Below are 25,355 nucleotides of genomic sequence, written 5' to 3' on the forward strand. Positions count from 1 at the left end.
CACTTCTTCCCAGGACATTAACAAATGCTGGATCAAGAGGAAGATGTTACTTATTGATTCCCCAATACTACTAGCACCCATTTTACACCTTTGCTCCTTCTTCCATCTAGACCAATACAGCCAAAGCTTGGTTAGTTTATAAAGCATGTCATAAAAAAAAGTACATCTTAAGTACTCGTATAATAGGAAGGGCACTGTTCATTTGGGTTTGAACACAGCTGTGTACCTGCATGGACAGCAAAAGTCATACATAACTTACTTCCTTAATGTCCCTTCAGTATAGAGTAATCCTACGTTCTTATAGGACAAATGAGGAAGTGGAGCAGACAGATTGTTTGCTCACAGAAAGTCTAATGCAAAGTAAACTGAACTTCCATCCAGACCACCAAGACCATAATTCCCTCTGTTGCAGCAGAGTAACCTGGCTCCTCATGGGAGATGGAGGGGCTCACAGAGCAGTGGCTCTCGGAGGACACCAAGGCCTAGGTCTCCAGAAAGACCCAGTAAGCAGTCACATATTTATCCCAGAGGAAGAACTGTGGGGCTGCAACCCCTTCAGCAGGCTGAAAATACAGAAGGGACAATATTGCCACACTCAGACTGTGTGCTTACCACCAAAAAGGTGTGAAGGTTCACAATATCTTCTACAGTCAACTCATCCTTCAGGAAATATAAAGGTCACACTCTATCTGCAGTCCCTTAATCCATTATCACCCCATGCCATCCCATGGGGAAGCAGCCATGACCCCAGTCAGGTTTCCCCCTGCCATTATGCATCCTACCCTCATTTAGCAGGCATTGTCTGGTGTACTGAAACCTATCAGATGTAATGCTCACTAAAAGCACCTCCAGTGGGACTACCAGAAATGGCATCACCTCTTGTCACTGTGTTCTTGGCACAGGCAGAGCTGGCTGAGTGTGTGCACTAACAACCAGGCTTTCCTGTGTGGAGCTTGACTGAGGTTTTACATCATTCATGGGGTATCATTCTTCTATTAGTATCATAGAATCATAGAATCATAGAATCATAGAATGGTTTGAGTTGGAAAGGACCTTAAGATCATCTAGTTCCAACCCCCCTGCCATGGGCAGGGATGCCTCACACTAGACCATGTCACCCAAGGCTCTGTCCAACCTGGCCTTGAAGTTCATCTTCATCATTCATGATTTCATACAGCCTGAAATATAATCAAGTATATTCATACTCGTGGTGTATGAATTCAGTAAAATTTAAACCTAAAATGAAACACACAAAGGTCCTTTCACTGGCTTCAAACAACAATTTTCTTGCATGCCAGCACAGCATATTTGCCTCAAACTGATTCCCCATTGATGTCTACAAGATTTTAGACCTTCACTTTTGGAATAAAACTCAACCTGAATAAAATGCTGTACAAACAGCAACTAATCCTCACAATCTCCCTGCCAGAGCAGATACATATTGTAAAGTCTTTTGAACATAAAGCAACACCAAGAGGTTGAATGACACACCCAAGATAATCAGTAAACAAGTACAAGAGCTGGATGTTCCTCCAGGCCAACTTCCCTGCAAGGGATGAGGCAGCATCCAGAGGAGACCCTGCATGTCCGAGGAGAGCCCATTCTATCTGAACTGCTTGGCATTGCCTCAGAAAATTAGTTTGTGAATAATATTTCCCTGGAACATTCTGTGTCTCTTTTTTTTTTCGAAATGGAAATAACTCACAATTTACAAAATAATTTTTAAAAAGTGGTCACTGTTACGTCATAGTACAAATAGAGTGACTATTGCTCATTTCCAAACTGCATAGGAATTCAAGTGCTTAGGAAGAACAAAATGAGCATCTGAACAAAGAACATGACGTTTTGTGTTGGATTTGAACCTGCTGAAGCCCTTTCACAAATCACATTGGCAACAAACTGGTAGATTTATTTGCCAAAGTTTGCCACCTCGTGAACTTGAACGAGCTGAATTTGTATCACTAAAATGACAGTTGCAGTCGGTATGGAACCCACATGTGAGTTGTGTTACTATTCCTGTTACTATTCCTAAACCAGCATAGGATTTTTTCTGCATTGTTTGCCTAAGAGCATACAAAACAAGCTTCCCGTTTACAAGGATTTTAATGAGGGATTTTCCAGCATTCGAGGAAGCATGTTATTTTTTTACTGGAAGAGGAGACTTAATTTGAATCAAAATAATGCTCATCACACAGAATCCTGGCTTCTAATTTGGAAATGTTAGATTCGGTTTCAACTTCTGCTGATCAAGGAAATGCTTAAACTCGCTTGAGCCTGCGCTGCCTCGTGAGGTCAAGATAATCCAGCCACCGTGGTCTGATGCAGTTGTGCAGCTCTGTTCATGATACAACCCCGTTCTAGACCACTGATCTTCCCATTTCTTCCTCCATGGGTTTACACCCCAAGCCTCTCGCACTCCGCATTCCTGCTCCGGAGCACGGTCCGCGGGGAGGGCAGCGGGACCGCGGCTCTGCGGAGCTGCCCGAGCTGGCGGGTGGCAGGGACGGAAGAGCCCGGGGACGTCGGCTCCCCCCGCGCTTCCCCCCTGGGGCACCCGCCACCGTGTCCCGCCCCACGCCCTGGCCGGGCAGGTGCGGCGGAGGAGCGGAACCGGTCTTGCCCCGGCGGCCAGCTCACGGCCGGGGAAACTGGCTCGCCCCGCGGGAGCCGCGCCGGGGGCTCGGGGAAGAAAGGTGCCCGGCGGGGGGATGCGATGGGAACGGCTGCAGTGGGTGCCGGCGGGTGCCGACGGGTGCCGGCGGGTGCCGGCGGGTGCCGGCGGAGCGCGGGTGAGGGCAGCCCGGCGGGATGGCGGCCCCCGGGCCAGCCTGGCCTGGGACAGGTAGATGCCGGAGACAGAAGCCTCCGATTGCCCGGCCGCTGCTGGCGAGGGCAGCAGCACCTTAGACCGAGTCAGCCGTGCGCAGGAAAGTTTCCGTCATCCCCTTGCACATACCTCTCCAGGGTGTTGCTATATACCGCGGTTATCTAGAAAGGCAGAGTCACGAGTACAAACTCACCTGATTTTTGAAACACTTTGCTCGGGGCAAGATGTGAGAGAAACAGCTCGCACACGCCAGCTCATTCCTTCATCCCTAGTAGCTCTTGCTGGGAAGGGGACCCTGATGCCCCAGGGCGCGGGTCTCCTGGGCATTTCCCTCGACTCCGCTGAATTTGCATTGCGACAAATTCAGAGAAGCAGCCCATCTGGTGCGAGCTTCCAGCACCCCCTGCGAAGCTGGAGCTCTGCGTTGCTGAGGCGCCACGGAGCAAAGATGTTACAGACTGCAAGGGAAAAAAAAAAAAAAAAGGGAAAAGAAGAAGAAAAAGAAAAAAAAAACACACACAAAAAAAAGTGACAGGTTAAGATTTTGCTGTTGGCCAGCCGGGGAAGCCTGTTAGAGACCTTGATCCTGCACTGGTTTAGCTTTATAACCGGGGAAGTAAGTCCTCTCACGTATATATAAAGGTTCGAGGAATGGGGCTAAACGAAGGGCCAGCAGGTCTCCCCCGGTCCGGATCCCCACGCATGCCAGTGACTCTGTTTGCCTCAAAGCAATACTGCTTCTTTTGTTCAGAGGTACAGCAGTGTACCCTAACCTCCATCTCCCAAACCCGTTTGAATTGTGATTTATTTGAATCGATCAAGTAAATCAAATACACTTGATTAGATAAAAAGTGCGCCCAAGTTGAGTCATAAACATTAATGATGTCTGATTTGTCACCTCCTTACTTATGTAAAGAAGGCTGGCAATCATTACAGTTACTCATTATAATTCATGTTGTCCAAATATGGGTTTAATTTTAGAACTTTAGTATTTGATGGATTTGCACGGATTTTGAAATTGATCGAGTTCCTAACCCCCTGCTTCCATCCACCTGAAGTCAAGATGCCTAGAATGAGAGATTATACTACAGACCATGTAAACGTAACTATATATTAGCAGTTAAAAGCTCTGTCCTCAGTGAAATAGACTGTGGGGTTTATGAGATTTTGCAAGTTATGCCACCACTCGGAATCCACACCTAAAAGCTGTCGCTGTAATCAATAAAATTCCAAGGGGGTTGTTGAAGATAATTTTCAATAATCCTCTTATTTTTACCCTGGTAGGTTAAAAAAATCCACGCTAAAATGTTCAAGAAGTGCTCAGGACCTGGGGGTGGGGGTAAGTGTCAATGAAGAATCGCCCAGCCACGCCAAGGTCCACCCACTTCCCCCGCGCCGCTCTATAAAAGGGAGCGGTGGAGCGCAGCTCTGCAGTGGTTACTTCAGACACACAAAGAAGGAGTGCTCGCTCCTCAGGAAACCCTGCAAGTTCGGATCGCTACCACAAGAACGTTTGTCTCAGTGGATTATCCTCACTGTCAGGTAAGAACTATTCCCCCCCCCCCCCCGAATAACTCCAGCAAAACAAGATGCAGGGGAGCTGGAAAAGAAGTGAAAATCTAAGTCTGGACTGTTTTGAACAGCTTGGAGTTATGCTGCAGAGTCTTGCACTGGCTTTTGGCATCAGCTGCAGTTTACAACATAAGACCCAGAGCTAGCTGGTTTTGCGTGTGAAGTGGGAAGATGAGCTATCAGGGGATCAGCTCACAGGCAGCAAAACACTTGCTGGAGTTTGGAAACGATGCGTCTGATAGTCAGCTCCCTCTAATCTCACGGGTCTGCTAAATCCTAGTGCAAGCCGCTGGGGGTATTCTGGAAATCCTGCTGGGTTTCAGCCGCCTCTGCAAGTAAAACTCTCGACAAACGTAAACTTTGGAGGCTCTGCTATTTACTTTGTGATAAGTTGTTGAGTAAATATTAGCTCCTGGTTCATATCGCACACAAAGTCCCCGGTAGCCTGGACCCCTGTCTGAGGAAAGGAGCTCTCTGGCATCACCAGAAATGACAGACAGTCCTTACTTGATTTATATTAGCAATCGTGCTTACAGTCTTTTCTTTTTCCCTCCGTCAGGACCCCAGCCAGAATGAAACTAATGCACGTAGCCCTGCTCTATCTCGGCTCTGTGACCTTCCTCGGGGTGGATGCTGCAAGCGTGAACGTAGCGACAGAGTTCAAAAGAAAGTGAGTATTGGAGCGCGCCCTCCTGCCAGCGCCCAGTCCCGCTCCGGAGCCTCCGCGCCGGACTCCTTCCGCAATCGGAGGCACTGAATTCCCTGCGGGAATTGCACAGCGCCCTAAAGGCCTCATGCCCTTTCAGGAAACAAAATTTAAAAAATCTCGGCGCTGGCAAAGATAATCGCCCCTCGAATCTATTTGGTTTGGCTCCCGCCCTGCAGGCTTGCGCTAACAGGCTGTCCTCTCCCCTTGTGCTCCTTTCAGATGGACGAAATGGGCACTTAGCCGAGCCAAGCGGGACGTGAAGCCTGCGGGCGCGCTCCGAGGGCTGGGGGCAGCCGCCGACGTGCAGCCGCTCATACGGACCCAGGACGTGAAGGAGGATCCTCGAATCTCGCATCCCAGGTACATTCCAGCCCCTTCTGGGCTCGGGCACTTGCTCGAGGCAGTGGGAAGCTTCAGAGTCCCCCTCGTTTCCGGGTGTTTAGGCTTAATCTCGCTATAGACCCCCCCCCCAGGTCCCGTAGGCAGATTTTGCCCGGACTGCACAGCGTCCTGAAAGCAGCCTCCCGCCTCCCTTTCCCTGCGCTCTTCAGCTGGCGGGAGATAGCAGCGCCTTTACTGTGAAAGTCAAATATAAATAGTAACTTGAGCTCTGGATCCGTAGATAAAGTAACGGCCATAAAACGGCGGGGCCTCTTCTCCCATCGGCAGCAGGCTCTGGCTCTGCCCTGGGACCAGGTCGCTCTTCTCCCGCCGCCCGACGAAGGGCAAAGCCGGGGGGTGGCGGGAGGCAGTTCTGCACCGTCGGGGCGGGCCCGCCTCCAGACCGGGGGCTCCCTGCCCTCCCCGCGGGTCCCACCGGGTTCTCTCCTCCGAAGCCCCACTGCGCTCTTCTCATGCCCGCTCTCCCTCTTCCTGCCTCGCAGCACTCGGGAGGATGCTCACATCCGCGTCAAGCGCTACCGCCAGAGCATTAACAGCTTCCCCCACTTCCAAGCCATCCGCACGGGGTGCCGGTTCGGGACGTGCACAGTGCAGAAGCTGGCCCACCAGATCTACCAGCTGACCGATAAGGACAAGGACGACACCGCCCCCGCCAGCAAGATCAGTCCCCAGGGCTACGGCCGCAGGAGGCGCTCCCTGCCCGAACGCCGCGGCCCGGCGCGTTCTCCCCGGACCGGGCGGCGCCCCTGGACGCCGCGGGCGCAGCCTCTCGCCGCCGTCCTCGGGGTTTGAGCTCCGCACTACCGGCCGAGGCCGTCTCGGATGGGTGGACTGAAGCGTGGACGCTCCGGAGGTCCGCTGCTGCTCGGCAGCCGCCGCCAGGATTCGCGGAGAGCGACTGTCCGGGCGGGACCCCGACGCGCCCTCCCAGGGCCGGGGGCAGCGGAGCGGCGGGCCGCGCTGCCAGGGCCCGGCAGGGCGAGGAGCGGCCGTCTCCGCGGCCCGCAGGGTCGGAGCGGGGAAACTGTGAAGGCCGCGTCCCCCGGGGGACGCGCAGGGGCTGCTCCCCCCGTCCGCCGCTGCGGCGGGGCGGTCACTGACTTTTTACCCTCCGGGCGACGCACCGCCGGCTCCCGCGCCCGCCGCCGCCTGGGACTGGAAGGCGCCAGAGGCGCCTCTACCCCGCCGGCCGCCATGGCGCCCCCTGCCCCGCCGCTGCACTCGGGAGGGGGGGGCCGGGCCTTCCTTGCCGGCGGGCCGCGCTCAGAGCTGCCCCGGCCCCGTCTGCCCCGAAGAGGGGTTGCTCAGGGGAGACCCGCGGCCGGGGGAACTCGCCGGCAGGCGCCGGCCGCTACGCCACACCCCCGGACCCGGGGACCGCGGCCCCGGCCTCACCCCCTGCCCCTGGGTGTTTGGGGGTTCGTGTTCGGCCTTCGACAAGGACAGGTCGCCCACATCTGCTCTACCCTCTGCGCTATCTGCACCCGGCAGGGAATCGGACACTCACTAGTCCCTGCGGGGACTGAAATATACTTGAACCTCACAGAGAGGAAAAGTGCAATTGTACGTGGTTTTTGTTAATTTTAAGTGCGGTGTGTGTGGATCATGAGATCTGTATCGATATTTAAGATTGTCCTCTGTCATGTCCTGTTTGTATCTTTTTTTTTGAAAATATATTTTATTTTTATACGTTTTATATATATATTGCATAAGGGCATTTTAAAACATTGTATCCCCTCTATTTTTCATATAATGAATGTCAAATGTTACTTTTTTTTTTTTCCATACCTTTTTTTATCTTGCATTCCAGACTGGTGAAAGATGTAGAGAATGTATCAGCTGTTCTCCATGGGTAATATGTGAAATAAATACTATTACATAAACCAGTTCTCTTATGTTGTCTTTAGTGGGGGCAGGTGGTCAAGATGAACGATGTACTGTGTTCAACCCTGCCCTTGCTAGCTTAGCCTGGCCCTTCTGTGCCAGACCAAAACTCTTCAGTTATAAACTTTGTTAGCAGCCACCTTATCGAGTCAGATCAAGTAAACCCAAAAGCAAGCATGCATCTTAAAATCCCAGGGCAGATCAGTTGAGAAGGCTCTGAGGCCTTTCCTATCCACATGTTCTAGCCAGGGCTGAAACGTGTCACAGCTTGGATTGATCGTGCAAGTTTATTTTTTGCCCTAATTAATCAGGGAAACAACTGCACACTTCAACATTGCACAACAAAATAACAGATTTATTGAGGGAGCGTGTTCCAAAAATGGTCATGGCAGCTTCCAAGGTTATTTATGTTGAAGGATTTCCTGGGCCACAGTTCAGGTTAAAGTTAAATGGTGACCAGTTCAGGGTGGGCAGAACATCTTGGATAAAAGTTTAGCATTAGGGGTTTTGTTGTTTTGTTCCTTCCTTCCTTTTTTTTTTTTTTTTTTAAATTCCAGCCACAGACCAGAAAACAAATATGAAACTGAACCTTATTAATGCACCAATAGCACCATCTATTGGTGCCTACTCTTTGCATGCCAAGAAAACCTGAAAACTAAACAAGTGTATTTTAAGAACATCTGGGGTGGTAAAACATGCAAATTCCCCTGTTTTACAGTAGCTCTGAACATAGTTAATGTGTAGACTTCTGGGAAAAGCAGCACTAAATGCTGCTAGAATAAATGAAGTGGGCATATTTTTTAACCTAATACTAAATGCTGACGGAGCATATATTTACAAGAAGATTTCAAAAGAACTGGCAATGACACCTTTCCAGGAATATTGCTGCAAAAAAGCTTGGGTAGGAATCTAGCTGACTTGATGCCTGGCAAGTTCTGCTTAAATTGTCTATTTTTAATTACTTTCTAAGCATTTTCCACTAAATTTTGGAATAGAGAGGTAGGTTTTCAACTTGAAATGTTCTTTTTTTATACAAAAACCAAATTCATATATATATTGACATTTGCCAGGTTTAATTATCATCTCTTTGTTAACAGCTGGAAGAGAATTTACTTCCCTACTGCCAGTGGCTTTTCTGGTCCAGACTTCGTAAATTGTAAGGGGTGACAGCAAATGCATGATCTTCAGCACAGGTTATAGCTGCCAGCTGAAAAACAAGCAAGAAGCTATTCTCAAATCACAAAAGATCTTGAAATTAGCATAATTGTTACTTGTAAGTTTTCGGGTGCTTGCAGTGGGAAATTACATTGTGTAGGTGAAAGCATGATCCTACTTAAAGTACAAGAGCGCAACTGAAATGATTTCAACAGAATCATACAAGTTAATTGCTACAATGTTTTACTTACGGGTTACACAGCTAGCATCTTTGTCATCTAAACTTGGGATGTAAGGCTGGATTGGGCTAGAGTGTGGTTAGTATGTACTTGCCAACTAGCTACTTTTGTTTGTACTGATCTTTTTCTTCACTTACTGCCAAAAGCCAATCCCCACTTAAAATACCTTTTCTTCCCTCCTTTCCCTTTCACCGATAGAAAACACTTCACTCGAAGCTGAAAGATCCTTGGACTAGCTGGACAGGGCTAAAACCAGCAAGCTGGTGCTGCCTGGCATAATTCTGACTTTACTGGAGCTTAGTAAATACAATTTCTGTTTGGAAGGATCAAGAGCACCACCTGCCGCGCTTGTAGAGAGAAGCAAAACTCTGTAGGTGCAAAAAAACCCTAGCAACTAAAGAAAGTTTGTTTGCTTGTCTGTTTTAATTCCCTTCATGCCCACCCCTACCACTCCTCACCCCCCAATCTTTGAAACTATGTCTTTTAAAGCTTTTGAATTAGACATGCCAGAAAGTAGTGAGTAGCCTTATGCCTGGAAGGCAGCATGTTCTTTGATTGTATGGAGCTGAAAAGTAAACCGTGGAAATACTATGACCGTGTATTTTAGCTAACCTACTTAGGCTAGGCTAGATAGGCCGGAAATGACAGAGCAGGCAGGGACTCTTTCCAATTACACAGCCAACCTCATATCCCAAACTGAGTTCCAGGTTTGGGGGAACTGGGCTGTAAGGGCTAAAATATATAGAGACAGCATTCTTCCTCCTCGTCCTTTTCTGCACCTGCCCCGGGTAAGAGTTGTCAAGGTGAAAGCACTTCCTTCTGCCCAAGCAGGAGACATTACTGAAGAATTTTGGCTAAGCATCTTTTCACTGTGAACGTTCCACAAAGCAAAATGTTGGGCACTAACCTTTAAACAGTTGAAATCCACACATGAACTAGATTAAAATCTCTGAGGAGTGTGAGGATTTTGAAACCCCTGAGGCTTCAGGGAGAACAAGACTGTGAAACAGTATACAGCCCATCAGCAAGAATCCTCTTAAAGTCCCAGAAGCTCAAGAATAGCTGTGTGTTTAGTGCAAGGTCCAGCTTATGCTCTAATGTGACGGATAAGAAGTGGAAGATGTCATCAAATGTCTTCAAAATCAGGAGCATCTGTTTACACACCACCCTAGTTAAAATATTAGTTTATAAGAACAGTCTGGTGTCCCACAGGCCAGTATTTCAAAGGCTGCTTAAAACATGACTGTAAGTCCAGTTCAAACAAAGTCCTAAATTAAAATCAAGCTTTGCAATGGTAAATATGTATTAGAGGAGGAATTAATCCTTGTTCACCAGTCCCTTCAAGAGTGGATGCCAAAGGAGTGGTCACCAATGTCAGCAGAGCCTCCTCAGTGAAGTGTCAGAAGAGTTCTTGGAATATTCTTCATGAGTTATTATTTTGTTTTATTCCTACTCTAGAAACACCCTATGGCAAAGAAAAACTACTTCACTATAGACAATTTTTTATTACCAAAATAGATTCCAAAGGCTATTTTTATCTCAGAAAGATTTTTATGGCTCCATTATTAATGCTATACAGAATGGTGGCAAGGGGCCTAAAATGCTGATAGACAAGTGCTTTCCCATTAAGTCCTAGTGCAGGTTCCCTAACCTGGAAGAGGGAAACAAGTAATCTTTTTTCTTTCTCCAGTTGGTACCACAAATCTTACTTTAAGCAGCCATGCCACGTGGAGAACTGCAAAAAATGTTTGTTCTCCAGTTACATCAGAAAGTGGTCAAAGAGTTCTGTCACTGTTACCTAGGAACAACTTCTACTGTATCCCAAAAGTAGAGACACTGGTGTACTTTCAGATGATTATCGAAATCTGCAAAGCATCTTGGTCAGTGCTAATAAGAACTGCAGTCAGGTGCCAGATATAAACTTTTTCTGCAAGCACAATGACAGAAAGGGGAATACTAATGAATACTTTGGCACATATGAAACCTTTTCTGGCTCATTTAGTACCCAAAGGACAGCAAGTCATAATTAAAGCCAATAATGGCAACTCCAGACAGCCATCCAAATATTTTCCTTGTGCCGTCAATACACCATTTTATATTATCTCACATCATACTTAAGTAGTGTAGAGCACAGGCATCAGGAGAAAAAATTCCAGCATGACTGAGTACAACCAATAACTAAATCCAATCATGCCTAAATAAAATTTGTTTATTGTGTTCACAAGGGTTTGCTTTTATTACCCAAATATTTCTTAAAGAACAGGTTTTTTTCACCAAATAATTGTGTCAGCTTTGAAATTGCTTTAATTTTTAAATACTTAATTCTTTGGAGCAGGGCCATGTATCCTTCATGAGGAGAAGGAGCATAATTTGTTTATGAGGTAAAGAACTTTGCTATGTAAAAACCTTTTTTACTACATGCTATGCACACTAGTCAAAATGCTTGATAACTGTAATGTTTCCAAATGAAAAACAAATGGTTCTGTTAAGACTAGAATCAATGTTAATGATTTGACAAGACTGGAGTGTTTTGCCTGCAAAATTCCAGGCAATAGCAACAGCAATAAGGAGGCCAAATGAAATCTTTTGACTTTTTTTGATACTGTGATAACTTTTACCTAACATTTAACTAGACCTCCTTGAGGCTCCCATCTACTTATAAAAGCCTGGATTTTTCAAAAGCCAGGAAAGATCGGTTCAACCCAGCTGAAGGTAAATATTTTGTAATAAATTCTGACTCTCAGAATAGGTTTGCAGAATAAATATTCCTCTGATACTTCCAGTCAAGTTATCACTTCCCAGATCTGTCAGTTTACAAATTACATGCAACTTTTCCAGCAATTATAAAATGGTTTCTATTTTCTTCATACTTTGCTAATTTGGTGTAAAAGTAAACAAACAAATGCCCAGGTCTTAATCTCTGATGTCCAGTAGTACTGGCAGAAACGGGAGAACAAACATAACAGATCTTATCTGTTAGTTCAGGAGTAAACTAAGCAGTTCATCAAACAAACATGATTATTGTCCTTTTAATAGGTGGTTATTGTCATGGGAGTTATCACGAAATCAAAACACTCAAAGAGGAAAAGGCCACCATGTAACTCATCCCACTGCTGTTACAGGAGAGGACAAAAGAGCGTGTGGGTTCCTCGTTTTCCCTTCCATGACCTGACTCTACTGTGGCTCTCTGCTAGAAAGCAGTAAACTCTTGCAGTCCACTACACTTCCCTGCCTATATATAAGGACTCAGGAGCAGATCGGAGTCTGCACGCTGGGAGAAGACAGCTGCACTGTGTAAATTTGCTCTCTTTAGAGACAAGGAAAAAGTGATGGATTTCTAAGTCACATTTTCTAAGTAATTTTTTTCATGGGGCTTTGCAGCTCTGCATCTCATTCTGCATAAGGAACAAATTTATAGTCTGGCCCTTTATTGATAAACAACATGAAAAATATGCAACTGGCATATATCATTACTACTACCTACAGACATCAGACATTCTGGTGGTGATGAACTGGTGAGCCAGATAGGAATCTCAACACCAAACCCCAGGCCCAAGACTGATCCCATTTAATTGAAACAAAACTTCTACTGGCTTCAGCGAGGGGGGGAGGGTGGAAAATAAAAAATCTAAGACCCAGCTTTCTTTCAATAACATGTCTATTTTTATACTGAAAGATTGTATTGTAAGCTTTGCTTTACACTTTATATTCACGAGTTCTGGCTTTGAAGACTGAAGAAACTGCTGAAAGGTAGAAGTAAGGGACAGGAACTCTATCAAAAAGAGGTAACTCAAATCCACATTCTCAGTTCAGCCTGAAATGAGTTCAACAATGTATGATCATTGCTCCTCCCCTTAGATGGATGTGATGTGGTGCTGCTGGCATTGAGAACTTCAACAAACATACATGTGTCAAGTGTGGTGCTAAATGTGTTCATGAGTAGGGATCAAATCCCAGAAACTTTCAGTGTTCTTGTCCAAACCCCAGAGTTCTTACATTTTTTTATTATTATCTTTTTTTAGTACAGTAGGATTTTGGAGTGTTTTAAACACTATGACTTTACATAGCAGCGTTTCCTTCCTCCTCTCTCTTTCCTCGCTACTTCAAAAAAAGTATCTCATCACCTACTTTGAAGCCTCAGAAAAGGATGCACCCAGAAACTAACTCAAGTGAGAGAGTGAATAGTCTACACAGCTCACAGCAGAGACTGGCAGCCAAAGCTCTTGTATTGGTCAGGGTGCACACACAGACAGTCTAGCACTTTGTGATAATATTTGCACAGGCAATCAGTATCTGTTTAATGAAGGATCTAAAAAGATTTACACAAATGAGTAATTCCTGCAGAGACAAAGACAATTTATTGAGTGATAATTCACATCATCTTGCCCCATCTGATTTTGTTAACTACTCATAATGGGGAAAAAAACCCCTCACGTTACAAGTGCATGAGGTCCATTAAACCTGATTTATAGTCTTAACCACACTGCAAGACAGACAGAAACAAATGATACAGTTTTTCCATGGAATGTTGTTAGAGTGTGTGTACTAAGATATTTTTCTTCTTCTGCTAGTCTGGTGCATCTGTACAACTTTGCTGCCATCTGCTGCCTTAGAAAGAAAAATAAATCACTCATTTAAAATTATTGCTGGATGTCAAAGTGGCACAGTGCTGCTGCCAGCAGGGAGGCCTCCTTTTAAAAGAATTTTATATCTGGCCTGGGCTGGTTACTCGCTATGCTGAGTAAGGCAGAAACTCAAATTTTTCATTCCTCCTGAGCTTTACCCAGAAAATGCAGGAACAGCACAATACCTTTACATATTCTGAGATGGAGAAAGTGTAAACTCAGGGGTTTACAATTGGATGCTGCTTCTATCCTGATACCACTTTTGTCACCGTGGGCTACCAGGAAATAGTGAACACAGCAGCATTTTTTCAGGAAATAATGTTTTCAAGGTGTAACATGAAGGGATCAAAAGAGAACACTGGCTCCTGTGTGTTACAGGAATTACCTATTTACTGATGAGTAAAGAAGGCTGAAGTTAGAAAGACCAGTACTGCCTTTTCAGGAGAACTTCTAACTGGAGAGATGTAACATGCTCTTTATTTCTAGACAGAGAGCTTTTTAAAAGGCAGGGATCAGAACAGTGTGATGAATCAGACTGACCTGTTTCTCCCATTTATCTAAATAAGGCATAAACAGTGCACCACCTCAGCAGTAGTTAGGTGTGAGCTGTCAGCTTTTACCATCACAGAACTGAAGTTGTTCCTCTGTTACAAACAGAAGGGAGTATTTTCTGCAATGACAGTTTTATACTGGATTGAAATCGCAGTTGTATTTGCTCTGATATAGTTATGCAAGTTATATATACTTAGTATAATACAAGTATTTTAATAAATAACCTGCTGCAAAGTGGTTTTATTATAACACATAATCCAACAACACTTACACAAGAAGGAAGTAGAATATCTGGTATGAAAGGCTTCTTCGAATTCTACATGAGGAAGTTAAAGACAGCAGAAATGACTTGTAAAAGATTGTAAAGTTCTCTTGGCTTATATGAAGGATTTTTACAATTTTATTTTTAATCCTGAGTAACTCAAACAGGCATTAAAAAACAGCCATTGAAATATTTCTTTTCATCTCTATGACTGTAGAGTTTCTTCAGAAAAATATATACTGCATGATGCCCACGTACAACATTCAGCCCTTTATTCATAACGGGTTTAAAACAGCTGAAATGGTACATTTTTTATTTACCTCTGGTTTGGAATCAGTGCTGGTTAAATTTGCTCTATACTGGGTATACGGTGATTCACTAGTTGGTTCATTTAGCCCACCCAGCTTACATATTACGTACTCTATTATGAATGATTACAAATATGAGAATGGAAATGTTGCATGAATGGGGCACACTTGGAGCATGGACCTTCAGTCAGGAAGTTACTTCAGCCTACATCTTTGGTTCTTTGTCTCAGAACAGACATCAGTCATGTTCCCATGCCAGAAAAGCAGCTCCCCTCTACCCAAATCTTTAAGGCCACGCGTAAGGCTGCAAATAAGGTGAAGCACTGCAGGTAACTACTGGTAGTTCAGGCAGAGGAGTGGAAGGCAGGACTAATGAATAGGCTACCACAACAGGAACAATAGGGAACCACTACCCAATAGATGAATGCACACACACAAATATAGATCATGGAAGCACAGAAATGCATACATGTAAACACACCTACCCCAGTAAGGCACACCATAAGACTGACAGAGAAGGCTTGAGAAACTTATGCCTACTGTCACTCACAGGGCACGTCACTAGTAATAACCACACAGTTGACAGATACAGAAGAACAGGAATCAAAGCTGGTTGCCTAGAGAAGCTGTGGCTGCCCCATGCCTGGCAATGTTCAAGGCCAGGCTGTATGGAGCTTGGAGCAACCTGGTCTAGTGGAAGGTGTCCCTGCCCATGGCAGGTGGTTGGAACTAGATGAGCTTTAAGGTCTTTTCAAACTCAAACCATTCTATGATTCTACTACCAGCCCTCTTCCACCACAGGCTGTTTAGGAGGCAGGCCCCTGTGTGAATAAGCTAAGTGAGAATCTAAGGAGCAGCACAGAGTAGCCAGTGCACCCTTGCTACAGTCTTGAAAAAAAGGCTTGTACAAAACCTAGTCTAAACAGTCCTTATACTGCACAAATATTTGCTAGGGGATGCCAGAAATAGTAACTCTTATATAGATGTATGTTTGAAAAGGGCTTCGAAATAGTATTTCAAATTCTGTCCAGATCTGGTTTTGGTTTTCAGTTAGGATTCCATTCTGCTTTCCAGTTAAAAACACAGCAGTTTGAAACCTTTAGTCACTGAATTAGTCTGGATTTTAACTCTGCCAGTTCTTGTGTATTCAAAGTAAATGGGACTGAAGGGAAAGAAAAAGAAAGAAATACCTACAACAGAGGAAGGGACTGGAAAAACCCAGTCCTTTTAGGAAGAGAATAGGTGCTGTAGGCGAAATCAGAGATGCTGGCGGGGTGGAGTTATCTTCTGGCTCAATGTCCAGCATGAGCCAGAAGTCAGTATGTTGCACATCATCAGGAAGATTATTGAGAATGTGTCAGAGGGGCCAGTCTGGCGCTGTATAAAACATTGGTGCACCTCCACCTTGAGCTCAGCACACAGTTCTGATCTCTACATTGCAAGGAAGACGGGATCTACAGAGGGCAGAAAGAAAAGCAATTAAAGAGATCAAGGGGATAGAGTGAATGGAGTGAGGAGAGACTAAAAAGGTTAGAACTCTTCCACTTGGACAGGTAAAGGCTGAGGAGTGTTCTAGGTTTACAAAATAATTGAGGCGGTGGATAAGGTAGTCATATAAGTGTCGTTCAGCAAATTCTGCAATATTCAACTGGAGTGGCCACTCACTGAAACTAGCAGGGAAGTGGTTTAAAACTGGTAAAAGAAAATAGTGAATTCCCAGAATTTCTTGTAGTGACTATAGGGAACAGGCAGAGGTGTGCTCTTTAAAATCCTTAATCCAATGATGCTGGGAGACTATGAGAGAACAGACCACAGTAAGTGACCAGGTTCACACAATATCCCTAAACAGTATCTCACTGCAGGAGACAGTGGGGGCAGCACACTGGCCTAGACAGATTACTGCTCTAACCCAGTCAGGCATTTTTAATGCTATTGTGAATAAAGCTTCTGTGTTGAGAATCCCTTCCATGCAAGAAAAGTCACTCTGTTGTGCTATATTGGGAATGTGAATGGTGCCAGGGCTGTAGCAGATGACTAGAAAACTGCCTAATGAGAGCATATAGGTATAGAAACACACTTCTACACAGTAAGAGATACCAACAGGATTGTTCAACCTATGTGTCCACACACCCTCTAGCAGCAGCTTGAAATTCTCTATGACTGTAAGATTAGAAGAGAGTTAACTCTTCTATGTGAGGCCTTGCACTGTAGATAACAAAAGAGAAAGACTCACAAAACCTCTAGACACAAGGCAGAAGAACTTGCATTGAAGGGCCAGTAAATGTAACTACTATCACAAATAGTTGGGGGGTTATAGAAGCAACTGACCAGTTTAACTACTTCAAGGGTGCCACAGGGTGGAATAAAACATATTAACGGGAACTGTGTTAACCATGTTCTGCTTTCTCTTAGTTGCTGCTTGTTTATGAACAGTGTTTCAATGCTTTTCTTGTCAACCACTGTAGCAAGAGATAAACCACTTCTTTTGACTTCAGTTAAGAACAGCAGAGGTCTGTGATGTATTCTATGAGTATAAATGAACTGAATGATATACAATAAAAGAAAAAATGCATGGGTAAGAAGCTTGTTCTTGGCTTTCATGTGTCTTGCATATTTTTGAAGTCACAAGTTCTTGTTGATTAAGGAGTTTTACTTTTACCCTGCTTTCTCACCAGCCTCTGCTGATGAAGGATGAATAGGGAAAGTGTTGACCTTTCTCTGTATGTTCCGTTTAATATATACAAATAACACTTTCTTGTATGTGTGCCCAGTTTGGATAAAACAGTCTGATAGATCCAGTATCCCAGATGTTACATCTGATAATTAGGCAGCTTTAAAATGTAACATAGCTGAATGTTATTAAACCCACTAAAATAAAATTAAACCTTCCTCCCTATCATGCTATTTTTTTTTGCCCCTGCAGGAAAACACAAGTTTTGCCTTGAAAAGGTCAGTTTAAAGAAGCAGCATAATGATTTAGAGGAAAGTATCTTTAAATTCTAGCTTGTCTATGTTAAACACTTTGCAATAAACTGCTCATCCGTTGCTTACCATAGGCAAAACCATCAGCTGGTAAGCTCTATTGCTTTTGTGTATTCTGACACACTTCAAGTATGAACCAGAAAATCCAGGCGAGAGATAATATATGTGATCACATGACTTGTTATCTTAAATGGTTTCATATGTGGTATTTGCTCTAGTTATTTGACATGACTCAAGTTGACCTCATTGTTTGTATGCTTGAAAGGGAGCAATTATGCAAGTACTAAATGGTATGGAAGACAGCAATACCATACAATACAGAAAAGAAACTAGGAATGCAATCTCTACCAAGCTATCAAAATATCTTACACTAACATAATAAGTATATTTTCTTTGTATGGTCCTTTATTACAGAACAATGAAAAAGCTAACATTCATGCTGGTAAATCTGGGTTAACCAAGACATCTTGTTCTTGGAACCTACAATTTTTGTGGTTCTCATATCAGACCTGATTATTTTCAGACAAGTTTTATGTTTGCCAGAATAACAAAATTCAAATAATTAAAGCAGATGACAGCGGCACTAAAAATAGCATCTTATAACAATGCTGTCAAATGATAGCATACATAAATTGATGCATATATTTTCAGTTATAAAATCTTTGTACATACTTAATGTGAGTTTGGCAACATCTTCAGGAGAACGTCAAAGCAAGTACATCTTTAGTCTTATCAGTGGTTTATAAAAAATACTGATGAAATAACATTAATTAAATCTGACCAAGACATAAACACTATAACTTTCTCCTCTGTACTGACTTTCTTCTTGCAGAAGCATTTGTATTAACAAGTTAGAAAATGGAAGAGGGAAGAGTCCTGGAAAATTCACTGGTAACTGTTTTATCTGATTTTTAAGTTCTTTATTTCCTGGCACCTATTTCAAGTTTTTATAAGTGAAAACATGTAGTATCTTATGAAACTGCAAGGTGCCCTCTGCAAACCATTTTGCGGGATTTTAAATCATCTTAAAGTCTTTACAGAGGTTTTTGTTGAGCAGACAGAGGTTACAAGACAAAGACCTCTGTTGTTCTGAAGCCTCTGACTCCAATCTCATCAAATGTCAGTAGCTAGTGAGTGACCGAATGACCACCACCCAGCTGAACCAGCACAGCAGGCAGTGTGCTAATGCTTCAGCAGGGGGAGCACTTTCTGCCGATTCCATAATAAACCAACTTAACATGGGTGGCAACAGGCTACTTGAGGTACTTTCAGACAACGTTAAACCATGACGTAATTAAATAGTTTGTTAGTTATTCTGTACTGATTCCAGTGTCCTGACTGAAGTCCACATCTGAGGAACTGCATGCTGTGCGCTGTGTTCCCTAGTTCTTCCTCCTATTTCAGTAGTTATTATTCCCCATTCTACAGGTCTCTGGTGATGTCAGGAATGTTCAGGAAAGTGCTCCAATGAAGTACTGGAGGAAGGAAACTTCAGAAAAAATAGTAAATATCTTTGGCTATCACACGAATGCCTAATTGACAATGTTCGCTGGTTTGCTACCTAATGCAATAAGCTGTACTTGTCCTATTAGTAGAACTGTCGATGCACATTGGGCAGACAAGACTCTAGGGAGCATGACCAAGTGTTCATTTGGAGCATGGAGGCTACTGATGCCAGCCCTGAGGGAGGCAGGCATTGGTGCCTGAGGATTTATTAAGTTTTCTTCAAATGCCTAATCTTGCCTCCAGATACTATGTTTCTTTCAGTATGTGAGTAGGAAGATCAGTTTTAATTAGCATGACTTTAAAGCTGACCAAAGCAAATACCAATTACTGGCAGTCAGCATGGTGATTACAGCTACCTCAAACACATTGCAACAGAAGAGTGGTTGTTTTGTTTATCTGTTAGCAGTGGATAGCAAAGGAAAGCAAACACTATGATTTAGCTCACAGGGTCAGAATCAAGAGGAGGAGAAAAAATATTTTTGCTTACCATGATACATTTAGTGTTTTGTTCTGGATTTATTGGGACTTCTCTCAAACATTTAGTGTCACAGACATGAGAGAGAAAAGTAAATGGATCAGATGGCTGATCAGAGTGTCTTTGTCCCCCAAACAGCTGGGATGGAACTGTACCAAACTGAAGTTTTCAGGCTATGGCAAAACCTTAGAGCTTTCTGTTCTGTTCAGCGCAGTCTGGTAGTAACTGTGCTCAGTCATATCCCTCTCAGCAGCTCTTTCCCAGCCTGAAAGTGATACTGCACTTTGGAAGCACAGCATTTCCCACTGAGCCCAAAAGCCCACCTGGTAGTACTGCCTGACAGTGTTATCCTGAGCCAAAAGGCAACTACATTCCCAGGCACATGCTGTCAGCTTTTCCACTTAAACAGCATTCAGCCTCTTAGTGCTCTTTCTCTGCAGCAGCAATGAGTGGAATATTAACATTTGTAGCACTCATTAGCCCAGGTGTTCCTCCTAAGTTCACTGCTATGACACGATCCATTCCTTGTTGTATGTTTCCAAACTATTATCCCAAGCAGAATGCCTTGGGAAGGTAATGGTTTTCCTGCATATATCTAGGTCATTCTGACCTAACCCCTTTCCTGTAATACTGTCAAACAACTGGCTAACTGCCAGTGTGCTCAACATAGAATTTAAAATGCTATTAGAAAGATTATGGTTTAGTGTTTAGTCCAGATTTCCTCCAACTCAAACCATCATGAAAATGCCTGGAATATTTAAATATTGCTTGTACTGTGCAGAGGTAGAGTAGGATTTTTGTTTCTGTTGACTTCTGTCTGAAAAGCTCCTCCTATCTCTAAGTTATTTTCATCCATGTCTAACATGGAAGATTTTTGAAACAGCAGTTAGCTAAAAAGGGAAGCTGACATAAAAATGTATGTCAACTTTCCAAATGCTAAATTACAATTACTTCCTTGCCTCACTGTCACCTAAGAAGAATTTGGCTATACAAATAACCTAGAAATAGAAATATTAATCTGCAATACAACTGCACTTGACTAAATATTTCAGTAATTACAGAATTAGAAACCTGATACTGTATAATGGCACAATCTGTAAGCTTGTGGGGACATCTCTCTCCAGGACTTACTAAGATAAGTTACCTCTTTTAGCAAAACCCTACTCTTCCTGGGCTTGGTGACAGAATAAGGGGTTTTTTCTGTATTACTGTATGCAGGACACTCATTTTGTAAAGTAGTAGGACTCACTGGGCAAGGAAATGGTTACCACTAATTACATTAAGGTGAGAACAGGAAACAAGGATACTCTGGGGACTATGGGAGCCAAGTGGATGAAAAGAGGCTACAACTTCACGGATTATGTCATCTCCTCCAAGGAGCCAAGCAGTTCTATGTTGTTCATGCCTGTTCTGCTACGTTGTCATGCACGATGCCTGTGCTTGTGCTTGCCGATGTCTGTGCTGACAGCTGGGGTGTGGTTGCAGATCTGGGACTATCTGGATCACAACCAGCCAGGGTTCAGTCTCTAAATGAGAACATGGTTCACTCCAAAACAAAAAGAGCTAGGAGGGGTCAAAAACCTGAAGAGTGGACACTGGGAGCAGATAGGCAAGGTGAATGAGGCAGGCCAGGCATAATACAGCTTAGAGAAGGTACGGTACACAAAGTCAATTCTCAGGAGAGAAACCCAGGAATTTATTAGTCTGTAGGGAAACACAGTGTGTTGTATACTCTTCGACAGAAGAGCAACACAGGTTCCTTCTGCAATAAAAGTTATCCAGAAAAATAAATGCACATAATAGCATACATTATGTATAACAGTGCCCAATCCAAAAGATCTAAGAAGTAGTTAAGAGATGATATATCTGGCTAAAGATACCTTTTATTGCTACAAAAAGTTATAAAATGTATAGAATTCCAGAATATCACAATACTTTATATTAAAACTTATTTAGTGTGGATTTCACTGTTTGTGGAATATTCGGTTAAAGGCATAAATGTCTATCTACATTTGTTTACTGCCTAAGAACAGTAACTGTGCCCCTAAATGGATTTCCAAAGCACACAGTTGCTCAGAACTGACCTTTGAATATTCTAAAGGAAATCTGCATGTTTGTGCCAGTGTTCAGGTGTTGCTGTTCAGCTTTGGAAAAAGCTGGTTGGAAGTTTAAGAAAATGGGAACTGCATCAAGTTAGAACCTTTTTCCTACTACCTCTTGTAAGAACCTGTAGTCTCTATGAACTCATGTTTTTCTTCAGCAAATCTGCAAATAATTTTCAAGAAAACAAAAAATATTGTGTTAAGGTTCCAGGACTCTCTGTTTCTATTATTTTGGTCACTTTCCCTCTATATAGAATTATTAAAAATATGCATATATACATGGTTAAAGAGCTTAGGTGGTGCATGCAGATACGCCCTCACTTGGACAGAAGACTTTAAAATTCAAAATGCCTTGAAAGGCAAAATGGTAAGAGAGAGATAACAGTTCATGAAGACTGTTACATATTACAACAGAGAATGTTCTTTTTAAAAGTTATAGGTTTATGGTTTACCTTGTGAATTCAACACAATTAACCGAATGGAGCTCAGTTTATCTCCCACAATCTTCAGTTTTTCTCCAGAAAGGTGCCTTTTCCTGCCTCATGTTTCTCTCTTGTTCTTCATGTGCCATTTGATGGATCTCTTGCCTGTCTTTTTGGTTACAAGAAGGCACTGGAAAGAATACAGATAATACAGAGAAGGACTTCTTGGTACTGCTGCAATATCAAGGCACACTTTAGCCTCCATCGGCTATGGCAGGGAAGAGGCAAAGCCTTCACCTGAAGATCTGTAATCTCTGCTCCACTTGTCACTGGCCACTGGAAAAAGGCCATGGCCGATACTCTTTTCTTCGGGCAGCATCGCAGTTTATCTCACTGCATTTTGCCAGGATAGACATTTTTACTGAAGCAGTAAAGAGAAATGTCTATTGCCTGTAAGCACCTTTCAGTAACATGCTTTCAAAAAAAAAGTATAAGGCAAAAAAGTATCAGGGAGGAGACGGGTTTTCAGGGCCAGGCAAGACAAGCCACCCCCTTCCTGTGGCTCTAGTGACATGCTGAAGTCCTGCTTCTAAAAGCTCTGCAGGAAACAATGAGACAGAAACCAGTTTCTTCCAGCAGAGAGCAGTTAACGTTTGGAAATCTAACCTGTATATTACAGCAAAAGCTTTGACTAGTAGAGTACTTTGAGGGAATCCTTGTGAACACTAACACAATGCAGTCAGTTAACTGTCTGCAACACCAGCACTGACAGACTCTTCTTGGCTGTGTACTAGACATCTCCTCTGGGCCCCTGAAGCAGCAACTCAGCTCTCTCTGTCCTTTCTCTAGTTGCAGATATGTAGCTTTCCACTAGTCAGTGCTTCTGGCAAGGAAATTGTTACTCTTGCAAGAGTGGAAATGGCAAAACCTGCTTTTCTCCAAACTTGCCTGCATACCCAGGAGTCAGGACGACTCTTCTAGCAGACTGCCAGCTGGATCAAGAATAATGAAGTTCCAAGGTTTAACCAGCGGCCTGTTCTGGCCATTCCTGACGTAAAAAGATACTTTTACTCCCCTCCCCTCCAGTTTAATCCTCCCACTCTTTCATTTTTTGGTTCCCTTTCTTGGGCTTCCATGGATTAAGACCAGAAAACAAACACCATCCCTTCCCCCACTTCAGAAAAACACTTTTCCTGCTTTTCTTGGCTGAGTGTTCTTTTCATACTCAGTGGGTATCCTTGGGATACTTCCCAAGACAGGCTCTGCACAATGGCCTAGCACCAAGAAGCATGGCTGTCTAGTGCGCAGCAACACTGACATGACCTCGAGTGGCTTTACTTTATAATTGCTGTCTATTAAATAGTATGTGAACTCAAACTGATCTCCAAGACTCATAACCACACCAAAATCTGCTGAAAGGAGCAGACATTTTCACTGGCCTCAGTTCCTTTTCTGAAGGCTCCAAGATATAGAGCCCATTTTCTCTGTTTTTCATTCACGCAATCACAGGAAATCCCAGAGGGCAGAACAAGAGATATCACTGTTTCACAGGACTGGCAACACCTTGATAGTTAATTTTCTTTAGGGCAAAATCAACTAAAAAACCCCAAAGAACTGCCCCCCTCATTCAGCTGTATGGTCTTATTATTAAGCAGCAATTGGAAAATTGCATTGACTTCAGCAGAGCTAAGATTTCATCCCAAACACATTATCGGGGCAGATGACTATCCACCACTGTGCTGGCGATCCATAATCCGTATTTTCAAATTCTTTCTAGACGTTTGAAATCAGAGATCACTTGCCAGAAACATCTTCTGAGTAACATCAGTGAGGAACCACAGTGGTTGAAGGTAGCTGTTCTCCTTCACAGTAACTGATTAGGTTCACAATGTAGTTAATTTTTGGATCATACTAGTCATGTAGATAACACTATTTCAAAAGCTGGCAACATCATACTTGAAATTATATCGTGTAAGTATTAGGGGACCATATTCTGGTAGCTCTTCCAACTTCTGGCCAACAACTGAATAGTTTGGCAAGTGTCCCTCAGCCCTTCAGGCACTCAGGACAAACACAGAATTTGGATAAGAATACACTTCCATTTCTTGGCCATGTCATGATCTTTACAGGGATAAAAATGCATCCAACCTAAAGTTCATCACATTTCCATAACATCTGTCTCGTAATGTGGTGGGTTGACCTTGGCTGGATGACAGGTGCCCAAACCACTCTACCGCTTCCCTCCTCAGCGAGACAGGGGGCGAGAAAATAAGATGGAAAAGAACTTACCGGTCAAGATAATTTCAGTTTAATGAAGCAAAAGCAAAGAGTGGATGTGGAAGCAAAAGAAAACCAACGTATTTATTCTCTACTTCCCATCAGCAGGCAATGCCCAGCCACTTCCTGGGAAGTAGGGCTTCAGTATGTGCAGCAGTTGCTCCAGAAGACAAACGTTGTACTACCAAATGTTCCCCTTCCTCCTTTCTGTAAAGCTTTTACTGCTGAGCAGATGTCATATGGTATGGAATATCCCTTTGGCCAGTTTGGGTCAGCTGTCCTGGCTGTGTTCCCTCCCAGGGTCTTGCCTGCCCATAGCCTACTGGTCTTTGGGAGTGAGGGGGGTTGTTGGAGAGACAGCCTTTGATGCTGTGAGAGCACTGCACAGCAGTAGCCAAAACCCCGGTGTGTTATCAACACCCTTCTAGCTACAAATACAAAGCACAGCACTATGAGGGCTGCTATGGGGAAAATTAACCCCATCCAAGTCAGACCCAATATAGACAGGTTTGCCAGTTCTCTTGGCCCTTTAAAATCTTGGAGGCAATGTTCAGTGCACACCCAAACTTTAGGTTACCTATACTGATTTGCTGCAGATAAGTGATTGCCAGTTGCCATGATACATGTTAGTATTTTCCTCTAAAGTTTCGTATTTAGCCCCTCTAATATGTGAAGGTACTGACTCACAAACAGGCAGATTTAGCTGATGGTGGCTTTCAGCTGCCTATCTTTATGATTGCTCTTTGCTTCCCACAACGAGGAAATGGAATAATCCATCCAGCCATGTCTATAAAAATATCACTGTAAAATCAGGACTGTTTCTACATACGTTATAGAATTTGTTGATTTGGGAGCATCTTTGCACGCAGTTCAACTGTCCCTGAAGTACAGGTGACAATCTTTGGAAGAAGCAAGTCACAAGTAGTGGGAAGGTCTCCACTTCCAGCTCAGTCCCACTGTGCTGAATCCCACTGTGTCACAGCTGGGTGTTAACAGTTGTCTTCATTTCTAAACAAGAAATTAACAGCATATTGTTCATAAATCTCAACAGAGGTT

General features: G+C 43.6%; 2 protein-coding genes across 6 annotated transcripts in view; one reads left to right on the forward strand and one right to left on the reverse strand.

The window, feature by feature from the left end:
- The window catches only part of SBF2 (SET binding factor 2), a 305,339-nt gene that overhangs the window by 260,433 nt on the left and 19,551 nt on the right, over positions 1 to 25,355 (reverse strand). For all 5 annotated transcript variants that reach the window (XM_030483971.1, XM_030483973.1, XM_030483974.1 and 2 more), the window contains exons 3-4: positions 25,129 to 25,307; positions 3,021 to 3,285 (exon numbers count right to left, since the gene is read on the reverse strand). The gene's annotated coding sequence lies outside the window, so the exon portion shown is untranslated. The remainder of the gene's footprint in view (positions 1 to 3,020; positions 3,286 to 25,128; positions 25,308 to 25,355) is intronic.
- Positions 4,251 to 7,394, forward strand: ADM (adrenomedullin). The gene is made up of 4 exons (XM_030483985.1): positions 4,251 to 4,369; positions 4,959 to 5,069; positions 5,328 to 5,468; positions 5,993 to 7,394. The coding sequence occupies exons 2-4, from the start codon at positions 4,972 to 4,974 to the stop codon at positions 6,300 to 6,302; spliced, it is 549 nt and encodes a 182-aa protein (XP_030339845.1). The 5' UTR covers positions 4,251 to 4,369; positions 4,959 to 4,971; the 3' UTR covers positions 6,303 to 7,394.

Source organism: Strigops habroptila, chromosome 4 (genome assembly GCF_004027225.2).
Source record: "Strigops habroptila isolate Jane chromosome 4, bStrHab1.2.pri, whole genome shotgun sequence".
Lineage (NCBI taxonomy): Eukaryota > Metazoa > Chordata > Aves > Psittaciformes > Psittacidae > Strigops > Strigops habroptila.